The 14,151-nt window shown below is 28.9% G+C and overlaps 1 protein-coding gene across 3 annotated transcripts; it reads right to left on the reverse strand.

The window, feature by feature from the left end:
* Nucleotides 1-8,664: 8,664 nt before the first annotated feature.
* Nucleotides 8,665-13,944, reverse strand: LOC122507624. Of its 3 annotated transcripts, none has more exons than XR_006302129.1 (2): nucleotides 12,819-12,989; nucleotides 8,665-8,981 (listed from the first exon to the last, which is right to left on the reverse strand). XR_006302129.1 is itself a non-coding variant. In XM_043620432.1 (2 exons), exons 1-2 carry the CDS (start codon nucleotides 13,820-13,822, stop codon nucleotides 8,960-8,962), a joined length of 426 nt encoding a protein of 141 aa, XP_043476367.1. In that variant the 5' UTR covers nucleotides 13,823-13,944; the 3' UTR covers nucleotides 8,665-8,959. The 3 variants fall into 3 exon arrangements, 1 of the variants encoding a protein (XP_043476367.1); XR_006302128.1 differs by having other exon boundaries at nucleotides 12,746-12,989; XM_043620432.1 differs by lacking the exon at nucleotides 12,819-12,989 and adding an exon at nucleotides 13,419-13,944.
* Nucleotides 13,945-14,151: the final 207 nt, after the last annotated feature.

Genomic DNA, 14,151 nt, shown 5'->3' on the forward strand with positions numbered 1-14,151 from the left:
AAGCTTTGTAGTCGTTTAATTTACAAAATTTTTAAAAATCCTTTTAACAAATTTTCTTCTATATGGGACTATGTTATATAAGACCCTGAACAATTGTCCGGATGTATGTATGTGTGTGTGTGTGTGTGTGTGTGTGTGTGTGTGTGGATCCCGATTTTTGTGAACACGATAACTCGAAGAGGTTTTAACGAATTTGGCTAAAATTTACCAGGTATATTTATCCTAAAAATATCTCGAAATGGATTGATAGACTTTAAAAAATTCTCAAAAAAAAAATTTTTTTTGACTTTTTTCTAAAAAAAATTTTTTTTAAGTTGGTTATTGAAGTTAATAAATAATAAAATCTTATTCTTTGCATCAAGACGAATCGATTAGTATATAAAAAGTATAAATTGTATGAGAATTTGCAGAGTTAATCACAATTAAAGCTGAAAAATTCGCGTTTTTATCAAAAAATGAGTGCTTTCCGCAAAATTATGTTGCCGTATAAGAAAATCTTACTCATTTATTTCTAAAATCTTATTCTTTGCACCAAGACGGATCGATTGGTATATATAAAGTATATATTGTATTTAAATTTATAGAATTAAAACCAATTGTAGACAAAAAATTTGCACTTTTAATAGAAATTCATTTTTTCTTAAAAATCATGTTGCTGTACAATAAAATGTTATTATTTATTGAGAAATAAATCAAAAATCTTATTCTTTGCATCAAGACGAATCGATTGATGTATATAAAGTATATAATCTATTGAAAAATATAGAATTAATTACAATCAAATTTGAAAAATTCACTTTTTTACTAAAATTTTTTTTATTTATTTAGATTCATATTACTGTTTAAGAAAATTTTATTCTTTCTATTAAGACGAATGCACTTTATTTTATAAATGTTAAATTGTATTAAAAGTTATTTAAAAATTAAATATTCTTATTGTTAATGCTTCCTCCACGAGGAAGCAAATTTTTTTTGCTGATCGTAAAGAGGAAGCAAAATGTTCATGTAATGAACATATGGATTTACAACTTGTTTAATTTTTGTCCGCCATATTGGATCCACCATTTTAAATTTGCATATCTGATTTTGGATTAATATTCAACAAACCCCGAGAATTTAGAAAACAACCATAATTTAAAGTATATGTTACTGATTTAATTTTATTACAGTTAAGTTTAAACTGGAATAATGCGTTGCCGTGTATAAGTTTGTTAATAACAAAAAAACATTAATAATATAGATTAATTTGTTAAAAAACTACTAAACCCTATTTGTAGAAACACAAAAATAAGAAATATGCAATTATTTAAAGTTTTACTTTAAGTTATGTTAAAAAAATCGGTGGCTTAAAAGGTGGTCGATATATCGACCACTATGGGACTGAAAGGGTTAATAATAAAATTTTATTAATTGTCAATCGAAAGCACTATTATTATGTGATAGTAAACTTTGGTGTTAGTGCAATAGTTGTTATACGGTCCTGGTACAGCTGGCTAAGCGTTAAATGCTAAAAGTCCCTTTAAATATTACTTTTTTTATCGAAAACTTTAAACGCGATTGTCTCAAAACGTATTTTTTCGCGCACCGTGCAATGAAGCTCAGACACTTTTTAAACCAATTTTCATGAAACTTACCAGAAAATCTTCTTTATCTTACTATTGCATGACGATCTGCTTTTTTCAAAACAAAATTTTTAAACATTATTTTGTTTAATTGTTTAGAGTAGGATTGACAGAAGTGGGCCACCCCCCGTTTTTGACTTTATAAGTGACATATCTGTCAACCGAAATTTTTTTCTTTTGTTATCAACAGAAGGTCGATTTTCAGTTGGTTATTTAAGTGTGCGACTTACAATATTGTGTTCTCCAGCAATTAGTGCCAGAAATTATCTATTTTTTCCTTGTTTCTCATTGTAAAAGTTATCGTTGTTTACATAAGTTATTCATCGAATTCAATCGGGAAAATAGCCTTTATAAAAGACTTATAGTATCAGACCTAACCTTCAAAAAATTAAAGAGACTGTTTCATATTGTCGCCATAATTTCTTTTAATCGAAAGAATAATTGTCAAAAACATTATTTTTTTGAATGACTAATTAACAGAATGTTTAATACTGCGAAAGAAAATTTTTTATAATCTTCAAATAACTTAATTATCATTTCTAAAAATTATTATTTTTTATATTTCTTATTTACACTAATATTTTTATTTTCGAAATGTCAATTTTGATAAATATTATTTTATAGATTTGTTAATAATTATAATAATTATATTCCCGAATTATTATTCAATATAATTCAAATATTACCGAATTACCAATTCTTAAAAAATTTATTGTTCCTAATAATATTTTTTTATAATGTGTAAATGATTACTTACCAATTTCATGTCATTTAAACCGATCAGTGCCGTTTTTTAGCTATAACACAGTGCAACAGCATTTTTATTTCTGGGATCGCATAGGGTGATTTTGATAGGTTTTTTGATGCTGAATCCGAATACGTAATCAGAATTGCTCCATCACCCTAGGTTTTCGAGAAATTTGACCTTGAAAATTGAAAAAAGGCCGTTTTTGGGGTACTTTTTGGTTTTTTATCAGAGTACAACAATTTTTTCCAGGGTTTTCATGGTATGCATTTGAAAGCTTATATCCTCCTGAACAATCTCTAATTTGGAACGTTTGAAAATATTTATTTTTGGATGAGTTATCTTTGTTTGAAGTTCGCGTCGCATCGTAAAACCATGAAAAATGCCGTTTTAAGGTATTTTTGGATTTTTATCAGGGTATAAAATTTTTTTCTAGGGTTTCTGTATCTTTCTATTTATTATAGATATGTTTATTACATATATGTTTTAGCGTGTGTTAATTTTAGATGGATTTGAATAATATTGTTTTTTAAATTATAGGAAGTTAGATTCTCCAAGAATATATGAAACAACAATTTCGAATTTATTATTTATAGCTTTTATTAGAATTAAAGTTAAAATAGTAGAATATCTTAAATTATTATTTATGTGTTTTAATAATTCTCTATAAAAGACAAAAGTGACAATAATTGAATGAAGTAACACCTACAAGTCAAGATAATCACTTAATATTATTTATATATTATAAATTATTATAAACAATTTAAGTTAATAAACAATTATTTTTTATATACTTTTTTAAACATACGAAGTAATTCTTTTCCTTAAAATATTGTACCTATTTTTATTGACATTTCTTACTTGAACAAATGAAAAAAAATAGAATAGACTTTTGTTGATGAGTTATCTATAGGTGTGTATACTCTCGTTCTTTAATTTCAATTCGAATTATTCACTAAAATCAGAAAATAAAATTAAAAAATGTAGACGTGTTTTTATTTTAAGTAATAATAAATTTTAAGTAATATACTTACAAGATTGAAAGTATTTCTTCGTCTTTTTCGTTTATATTCATCATCATTAGTTTCCCTTGTAAGTGTCCAACAGTATTCTGCAAGCATAGTTTGGTCACTCTTGCCTGCAAATCGTTTCTCCATCGATGATATTTCTTGGTGAAATCTTTCTCCCTGCTCGTCACTTACATCACCCATGTTGTCAGGGAAGAAATCAAGATGCGAATCAAGAAAATGTATTTTTAATGACATGTTAAAATTCATTTTTTGGTAGCATTTTAGCAATTCGTTCACAATGGCTTCATAATCGTCGGATTTATTGTTTCCGAGAAATTTCAAACAAACTGCTTTAAATGAATTCCAGGCTGCTTTCTCTGTTTCATTTAGAGTTTTATCAAATTCCGAGTCTATCATAAGTTTACGGATTTGTGGTCCAATAAACACACCCCCTTTTATTTTTGCTTCACTTAATTCAGGAAATTTCGATTTTAGATATGCAAATGCTGGTCCATCCACGTTTAACCCTTTAACAAAATTTGTCATCAAACCTACCTTGATATGAAGTCCTGGTACTAAAACTTTCTCAGGGTCAACAAGTGGTTCATAAGCAATATTTTTCTGACCAGGCACATACTTCTGCCGCAAAGGCCATTCCTTCTTAATATAATGATTTTTTCTGTCGCGACTGTCCCATTCACATAAGAAGCAGCAATATTTAGTATACCCTTTTTGCATGCTAAGAAGAAATCCTATGACTTTGAAATCAGCACACAATAACCAGTTTTCGGCATTATATTTTATGCATTCCAAAATTAGCTTAATATTGTCATAGGATTCCTTCATACTACTCGTGTAAACTAAGGGAACACTTAGGAATCCATTTCCATTGTTTAAAAGAACCGTTTTTAAACCAGACTTTGAAGCATCAATGAACAAACGCCATTCTGATGGGTCATAGTTTCCTCCTAACTTCTGAATCAAACCCTTAGCATCAGCGCAAAATGTTAACCCATCTTTTTCTTAGAAAAAATCTTGCTTTCGACTGCGATGTCTAAAACACGACACGTTTACTGTTTTTTTAATAAATTCCACTGTTTTAACCGAGAAGCCATAATTTCAGATTGTCTTTGTGACAGCTCCATATCTTTTACAAGATCATTTAATTCGCTAGCATTCACAAGATGTGGATCAGATGTTGATGATTCAACAAAATCAGGATCAGTTCGCACTTCACATTCCATGTCTTCCACAAATTCATGAAATTCTTGTACTTCTTCTGATTCGATGTTTGCTGAACATAAAGACGGAATTGTAGGAATTGGTACGTCGTTACTATGTGGAATAGGGAGCTTTGCAGATGACAAATTAGGATATTCTATCAAGTGTCTTGTTCGAAAATTGAATCCGTTTATTCTGCATAAGCAAAAGTATCAATCCTGTAAGTGATCTTTTTGTTCACTCCATATCATTGGAATGACAAATGGCATTGATAACAGTTTTCCTTTTCTCCAAGCATTTAATGATGAGACACAAACACTACAAACACTATGAAGAACCCACAATTTATCGAGATTCTTCATCTCAAAATTAAAATATAAATTATAACAAGTTTTTACTAGTTCTGTTATGGGTTTTCTGCGATTTCTTGTAACTAACTGGCCACATATGTAACAAAACATATCAGTATTATTTACACATTTGCGAGGCATGACTGAACACTTTTTTAAAATATGAACTTATAACATCTGATTATAAGAAGTTGGTCAAATTGTTAACGAATTCATGAAAATCTTTCAAATATTAAATACAAAACACTCGGTCCTCCGAAATGGAAATTGCAAATCATAATGAAATGTCGACTTTAAAAGTCCATAAATACCCACTTTCATAAAAAAAATAATGTTTAAAAATTTTTTATTACTGATATTTTTTCAAATCTATTTTTCACGCTAATCCATTAAGTCCCAGGAAAAATAATGTTTTTAAATACTAAAAATCACAATTGATTCCTTCGAAAAAATAAGAAACTTTCTGCTTGAGATTTAATATGTTAATATTTTGAATTTTCTCCCACTGTTACCCCATTTCACGTTGCGATGCGAACTTCAAAAAAGAATAACTCATCGAAAAATAAATATTTTTAAAAGGTTCAAATTGGAGATTGTTGAGGAGGATATGAGCTTTCGAATGCATATCATAAGAACCCTAGAAAAATTTTTTGTACCCCGATAAAAAACTAAAAATACCTCAAAACGGCATTTTTCATGGTTTTACGATGCGACGCGAATTTCAAACAAAGATAACTCATCCAAAAATAAATATTTTTAAAAGTTCCAAATTGGAGATTGTTCAGGAGGATATAAGCTTTCGAACGCATACCATGAAAACCCTAGAAAAAATTGTTGTACTCTGATAAAAAACCAAAAAGTACCCCAAAAACGACCTTTTTTCAATTTTCAAGGTCAAATTTCTCGAAAACCTAGGGTGATGGAGCAATTCTGATTACGTATTCGGATTCAGCATCAAAAAACCTATCAAAATCACCCTATGCGATCCCAGAAATAAAAAAAAACTGAAATTCTGTTGCACTGTGTAATTATACTTTATCTCTATTATAATGAATTCATATTACATTGAAACAAACTTTAAAAAGTGTATTATTTTTTAACTGTTTTAAAAATTATTTTTATTTTTCAAAACAGTTAATTTTTTGAAAAATGTTTTACTATCAATACACAAACAACAAAAATTGAGACGCGGGTATCGTAGTAAATGTATTAGATAAATCTCGAACATAATTTAAAAATATAACGTACCAATTAATAAACCAACTCTCTATATAACTTTCTGTAATTATAAGCCACATGATTTTTAAAATAAATATTGGTTTAGCAACAGACAAACATATTAAGTGCAGTGTGTTCGTTCACCTTCTATTATCAAAGTTAAGCAAAGTAAAGGGCGGTTAATATTTTGTTAAGTGTCCGATTGGGAATATCGCTTTTTAGTGTATTTAATTAAAAAAAATTTCTGTACAATATCCTAAAATATTCTTTACATTTTACAAAACGCAGTTTCGCAATAAGCTGTATCCGCTAATCCGTTACAGTTTTGTAAAATCTGCTTTTATTTTTTCCGTGCACTTGTCCTAAAAATTTCAAGTCCTCATAACTCAGCCAAAAATATTTTTTGAAAAATAAGAAAATACATGTCTCTTTATTTGTACTAAAGAACAAGAAAAATCATATTAAACTTGATTTAAAATTTTTAACCTATTTGCCCTGAATGCATTTAAATAGAAACAGCCTATAATTACATAAAACTTATAAGCCATATTATAGAACTCTTTTCGTGGGTCGCACGTTGACCATTGGAATGTCCTATTTATAAAACATTTTTTTAGAAAATTTCAAATATCTTTTGGAATAAAATTCTTATAATTTCTATTTGTTAATTACGATTTTTAACAAGATTATTTTAAAATTTAGTTTAAAAAGGTGAATAATTTAGGGGAGAGGGCCCTAAGGTGGTCACCCATCTTTTGAACGACTGTAGATTTCAAATGGAATTATATATGAAGGTCAATAATACGGCGTTTGAAACTTTATCTTATTACCTAACTTCCTATCATAAAGTTTTTTTCATTTCATTAATAAAAAAAAAGTTATAGCACTTTTTAAAAAAGGTTGAAAATTCGACTTTTAAAAAAGTGGCCCAAAGTGGTCACCATACAAAAATTCACTAAAAAGTTTTTAAAAGATGTAAAAAACGTATTACTAAGTTGTTTATTTAATATTAATTGTTTTTCAGGATCACAGAAACATATTACATATTTTTTTTTGCACTTTGTCCTTTCGTCAAAAATGATACTTTTTGTGTATGTATTAGATAGATAAAATTTTGAAAATAATTCTATTTCATTATTATTCATTATAAAACTTAAAAATTAATAAAATTCACATTCACAGTGATAAATGTTGATAAATATGGCGTATAAACACATTTTCATAAAAAATCAAAAGTGACCACCTTGTGGCCAAAAAAATGTCCACCTTAGGGCCAAGACACAATTTTTTAAACGTTAATGAAAAAATTTTTTAAAGCACAATATTAATTATATTCACTTGGAATATTATTGTACGATATATAAAGATAATTATAACGATTTTTACTAATTTAAAATGGTTAATTTCGATGATTTTAACACCCTGAGAAAAAAATTTCTCGATCATTTAAAAACAGAAATTTTACGACGTTCACGTTACAAAGAGACTCATACGACTATTTACCTCAAAACTTTACTAAAATCTTTGTCTTCTCAAATAATAACAATAACAAAAAACATTTGAAGATACTAACTAATATACAAAAATTTTCTAAGGGTGACCACCTTAGGGCCCTGACCACATTGGGGCCCTCTCCCCTATACTTTTTATTACAGTTTTTTAACGAAATATCAAGTATTTTTTTTTAAATTAAAAAATTTTCATAAATTTTATTTTTTAATCTCATATCTAATGGATCGTCATTATGAAAATTAAACATTGTTAGCAAATTATTTTTTAATTTACCTTTATTAGAAAAAGAAATTGTTAGAAAATGACCTTAATTGAATAGAAGAAAATTAGAAAATCAGCTTAATTATAAAAAAGTTTTTTAAAAAATTCACCTTTATTAAAAAAAACATTTTAGAAAATAAAAAATTAGAAAATACGTTTGAGAAAAACTGTACCCCAATCGAAAATTGTTAGTAATGAAAAAACTGTTTTAAGGGTTAAGATGATGTCAAAGTCGATTGGATTTTTACATTGAACTTCAATGGGAAAATCGCACCGTTTTGACATCCCCTTAGGACCACCAGGCGTGTATAAAAAAGGCCAAATTTAGGCCATTTTATAATAAAAAGATTTGTTTAATATATTTTTTGATACATTTTGGAATATGTCATAAAGTACTGAATATGAAAATTTAATAGCTTTTAAAAACTTTTCCAAGTTATATCTTCATTTAAGAGGGAGTGACACCTTTGACCCAAAAAAAATTTTTTTTTGCTTAAGCGATACTTTATGATGTGTAGAATAGGAATGATTTTTTTCTTTTATCGTAGCAGCTCAAGAATATTGAAGACAGCTTAAAATTGCTCGAAAGGATGAAAATGAATCTGTTGTAGAAATTGTAGATTAACAGTGATTTTATTTTTTCATGTTTTTACATTTCAAAAGTTTAAATGCGTTTTTCTCGAAATGACATTTTTCAAAACGGTGAACAGTCTGGCTGTCTCGAACAGTTTTGATCGCATTGACTTCGGCCGAAGTTTTTTTTGTTCGTCATTTACTAATGCTTTAGAGTACATAGCGGATTTCTTTTTGGTTTGTTTTTTTTACAATAGATTTTTTGAAAAAATTTCGCCCTAAAAATTGACTTTTTCCTTTAAACAGCTGCCAAATACCCAAAAATTAATATTTTTAAAATATCCTACATACTGTAAAGCTAAATCTATCACAAATTCAGAGAAACTTTGAATTTTTTATTTAAATTAAACGGTCTATCCGGAATCTTCTCCCTGCAGTAGTGATGCATTACGAGCGAGTATCGTCTCGGCTAGAACAAAAATGACTTAAAATTGTATTTTCACAAGTAACCGCATTCCAGAACTAAGAAAAATTTAGATTTACAATTAGCGGCTTGAGGAAACACCTGAATAACAAGTTTGAAAAGAGTATGTAAAAATTTTAATCGTTAGCCATACTCAATTTGTCATTATTAATTATATCAATACCGACATTATAATATTCGTTTTCAGCGACCCCGAAAATCCCAGACTAACGATTTTTAAGCAAATCTTATAAATTTTTAATGTTTTTTGGCCATCATATCAGATCCGACATTTTTAATTTTTAAAAACTGAGTTCAAATTCGTAATCAGCAACACCGAAAACCCTCAAACAACGATTTTCAAGGAAATCCAAACTATTTTTTTTAAGTCTGCCATTTTTAAGTTTTTTTATGTATTTAATTTTTATGTAATTAGAGTCACTGAATTCAAATCAATAGTAAAAATATGTGAAAAGACTGTTTTAGACACAACAAGTAAGTAAATTCCCATGCAAATCAATTTGTCAGACTTCACCACCTTACCAGGCGTTTAAAAATACTAGCATCAAACTTTAGGTCCGACTACGTTTTTCTCTTTAGATACATCCTAAGGAAGAGAACCTACCATATGGCATACTTCACACTATACTCTGTCCAACGAGAGAATAACCTCTCAAAATGACGAGTTTTCGTCAATTTCGCGCAAGATATCATAAAAGTGATAGAGTTGGCGTGGCTTTCAAACTAGGGCCGCCTTTTTTGAAAAAAAAACCTTGGCTAGAACATATGGTTTAAATTGTCTCCTACGGTCCCTTTTCAGCTCGAGCGTTCGCAGGTCTACGTTTATGGAAGTTCTAATAAACAGCACGTTACAGTGTAATAAAAAATTATAAATTTGTTAATATAAATTTTTGTTGCACTTCTTTTTACAGTAAAGTTAGCATTTTTTGACATTTTATCACAGGACCGCAATTTAATTTTAAAATATCAGAGACAAACAACATACTGTTGGAATCAGAAAAAAATGAGGATTTTAAAAATAACATTAAAAATTTGGTAAGATCAAAATTGATAAATTTTGTACTTTATATAAAATCATTACCATTTGAAAGTCCCATTCAGGTATGAAGGTCATAAATTACCCTTTGGATCGTGTGGGCCCGAGTTCGAACGGGAAAGTCTGAGATTGAGAAGATTGTCATTGGCTATTTTCTAGCGAAAAAAATAGTGAGATGCCATTTTCAAGTTTTTCAACGCCCCAAAAGCAAAAAAAACTGCGCGATCGAGGTTATTCTCTCGTTGGACAGAGTATAGACATTTTTTTGAATGCCGGTGTAATCAGGCTATACTCTACCTACATACTAATGTCAAAAATCACCTATACCTAATTCGTAAATTTTAACCGAATATAATTTTTCTTTTTGGAAAATGCTAGGCTATAAATTTGTAAGAATACTGTGAATTTTTTAAATTTTCATTTGTTTACACGAATCATTAATTTATTATTATTGTTAATTAGTAACTTTTTACATATTGTACATACTTAGAAAGGAGGATATTTTCTTAATTTTGCAATTTACCAGACCTCATATAAATACCGATAAAGATTTAAAACATATTTATTATTTTAATAAGATTTAAATAAATTATTATTTGTATTCACTAACTATTTACGGAATAGTATTTATGTAAATTGGTAAATTAGTAAATTGCAAAATTAGGAAAAAGTGAATCTGTATAGGTAAATTCTGTAAGAAGTTACTATATAATACAAATTTATTTAAACAAAAGAAAATTTTTTTATAACTTTATCAAAATATATTCTTTTTTAAAAAAAATTTTAGTTTAAAGAAGATGTTGTTAAATTTTTAGAGGTCTAGGTTGATTGTGACAAAAGATATAAATAATTTTCTCTTTTCACATTTAACACTGTGGCTTATGGAGAATTGCATTTTCTTGGTCTTCAATGTCAAATTGTGAGAAATTTGACAAACAGATATTACTAAAACTGTTTATACTTAAAGTTAATTAACTAATACTCACTTATTTACAACAAAATTAATCAGACCTTACCTAGAAGTATAAAAATAGCGCGATATTTGAAAGTATAGAAATTAAAGCAAAAGTGTAAATCCAACGTTGCCAAGCGTTGCATTAGTACTACGTGGTTCAAATGAAAACTTAAATGGGCATTGCTTTGACTACCAATGTTAAGAGAGAACTTCCTTTTAAAATTAAGAGTACAACTATTGTTTAAACAATTTTTAAACAAATTATAATTCTTATTTAATAACCTTATCCAAAATTGTTTAAATTATAATTTTATTTTTAATGTACATCGGAATTTCAAAAACGTTTGGTAAATTTGCATGAATATTAAAAAACTGAATCTTTCGTTTAAGGGGGGGTAAGGTTTGTTTCGTCTAAAAAAAGACTTTTTTTCATGAATTTTTTTAGAAGAAATTATTGCTGTCGATTTATTTTACATATTATTATATGATAGTGTAATATTTGAAGAATCTTAAAAAAAATTTTGTTAAAAAATAGATAGAAATAACGAAGTTATTGCAGATCTCCGCAGGTGCCTAGAAAAAAAGTGTTTGTGCGGTGACCAGCCTACAGCATCACTGGATCAACTGAAACCAAAAAGTGAAAATGTTTTGTTTAGTTTATTACTTTATCTCTCAAGTGACGAAGAGTTTTTAAATTTTTTAAAATTATTAACAATTTTACAATAACAAATAGGTCGATTTTGTGTTCAAAAATCGTCATTTTTGCTTCAAAATGGTGTCAAAAATTGAAAAATTAAAAAAAAACTCTTCATCACTTGAGAGATAAAGTAATAAACTAAACAAAACATTTTCACTTATTGGTTTTAGTTGATCCAGTGATGCTGTAGGCTGGTCACCGCACAAACACTTTTTTTCTAGGCACCTGCGGAGATCTGCAATAACTTCGTTATTTCTATCTATTTTTTAACAAAATTTTTTTTAATATTTTTCAAATGTTACACTATCATATAATAATATGTAAAATAAATCGACAGCAATAATTTCTTCTAAAAAAATTCATGAAAAAAGGTCTTTTTTAGACGAAACAAACCTTACCCCTCCTTAAACAAATGAAAGTTTAAAAAATGCACAGTATTCTTATAAATTTATAGCCGAGCATTTTTCAAAAAGAAAAATTAAATTCATTTAAAATTTACGAATTATATAGGTGATTTGGAACATTAGTTTGTAGGTAGAGTATAGCCTGATAATGCGCTTCTAGCGGTTGCACGCAAGGACAAAAAATACAATATCTTAGAGAGGTTTAAAGCCTCCATAAATTTTTTTTTGTAAAATACTCGTAAATTAAGTAAGAATCGAATCATTATTACTAAAAAAGCAAATAATAATAAGAATTTCCTAAAAAATTAATTAAATTTCGTTTATTTCTCTTTGAGCTATAGCACTTCAAAATTTCAGAAAATAAAATTTTTAAAAACCTCTAAAATACAAAATTTTTCGAAACCGATTTTGAGATTTTTAATGACATATGTATTCCACAGCAAAATTTCGAAGTTTCAACAAAATCGAAGAAGTAGGGGACAACTTTGATTTTTTTAAGCATGGACTGACCCAGACGTTTATTATGCATAAGAGTTAAGGTTTAAGTAGCTATAAATAATCAAATTTAAACTCAAAATTGCTTTATCCGACATTAAGATAATTGTCTATTACAATATATTTGACTTATTATCTTTCTTATACAAAAAATTAAAGTACCTTAAAAATGACATAGTAGAATATTTAACAATTTCGAACCAAGTTATCTTACGAACCCTTCACTGTCACTGACCTCTATAGCGGCACAAAAATGTCGTTCCCTGTATGTCCATGACCGCTATAGCGTCGTCGAAAAAAACATTCAAAAGTTAACGAATTTGGCTAAAACTGCTTGCTCGGAGGTTTTCGGGTTCGCTGAATCCAAATCCGTAGCCGAAAATTCAAAATGGCGGCTTCAAAATAGCAACCAAAAAATTTTAAGTTAACGAATTCGTTAACTTTTAAATTTTATGTCACCATTTTGAATTTTCGACAGTGGATTTGGATTCAGTGACCCCAAAAACATACAATATGACAATGTCATGTTTTTTAAAAAAGAAATTTTTTTTGAACATTTATGGCACAAAAACTTCATTTTCACTGGACTGTGAAGGGGTTAAAGTAAAAAGAATAGAAAAATATTCATAAGGAGCGTTTGTTTTTTCGTCAAAAAGTTATTAAATTTTGTGACTATAATGTCAAAGAAGGCACGTTCGTATATGTTGCTTGGTTCACATTTCTTTCAACGATATAGGACTATAGCCTATGCCTCGTATGACGTATCGCATGCCTTATACACGTACATGAAGCTCATTTACAAAAAATACACATATGGTCATCATGTGCCACTCACATAACCGAAGAGAACACACACGCTTGCAATGCACGCCACAAAGCAGACCTGCGTGCCTGCGCTCTGGGTTTTGTCTTGGATAGGTCCAGGGCCCGCTTCAACCAATGACTACTCGTGAATTCGTGGCAAAGAATCCAAGCCGTCCAATCAGTGGGGCCCGTGCTACGGGTTACTGACCTAGCCAATGCGTTAAATATCCCATCCAGAAAAATATTGTACCTCTCACGCTCCCTTTCTCTTTCTTTCTCTCTCGTATCTTCTTCTTCTTTAACTTCTTCTTCTGCGCACTTTTTTCCCTCTCGCACTGTATAGATCCACGCATATATTGCACACTCGCTCCTTTGCTGTCTCTTTTTGACTCCCTTAAGTGTGCCTCTCTTTCCCAGGGAGAGATGCGGGCGCATTACCCCTTTGTTTGCTCGGCCACATTCGTTCGTTGCTTTGCAAAGCTAGCTATGCGGCAACCACGTTCGCAATGCCGGCTTCGTATTTCATTGATTAGTATTGCCTATTAAAAGGGAGCTTTTATTTCATCTACTGGTCTCACCGCGACTCCTGGTTACGTGGATATTATCCATTCCCTCTCTTTGCCTCCTTCTCCAACATTCAATATTTCACTCTCTACCACCGATCATATTATCCCTATAGCCATCCTAAACAATAAAAATATATATATTATATATTTTTTTCTATTATGTATTTTTCATTTTTTACATATATTATATATATTTAT

The sequence above is a fragment of the Leptopilina heterotoma genome, unplaced genomic scaffold (assembly GCF_015476425.1).
Source record: "Leptopilina heterotoma isolate Lh14 unplaced genomic scaffold, ASM1547642v1 Lhet_488, whole genome shotgun sequence".
Taxonomy (NCBI): domain Eukaryota; kingdom Metazoa; phylum Arthropoda; class Insecta; order Hymenoptera; family Figitidae; genus Leptopilina; species Leptopilina heterotoma.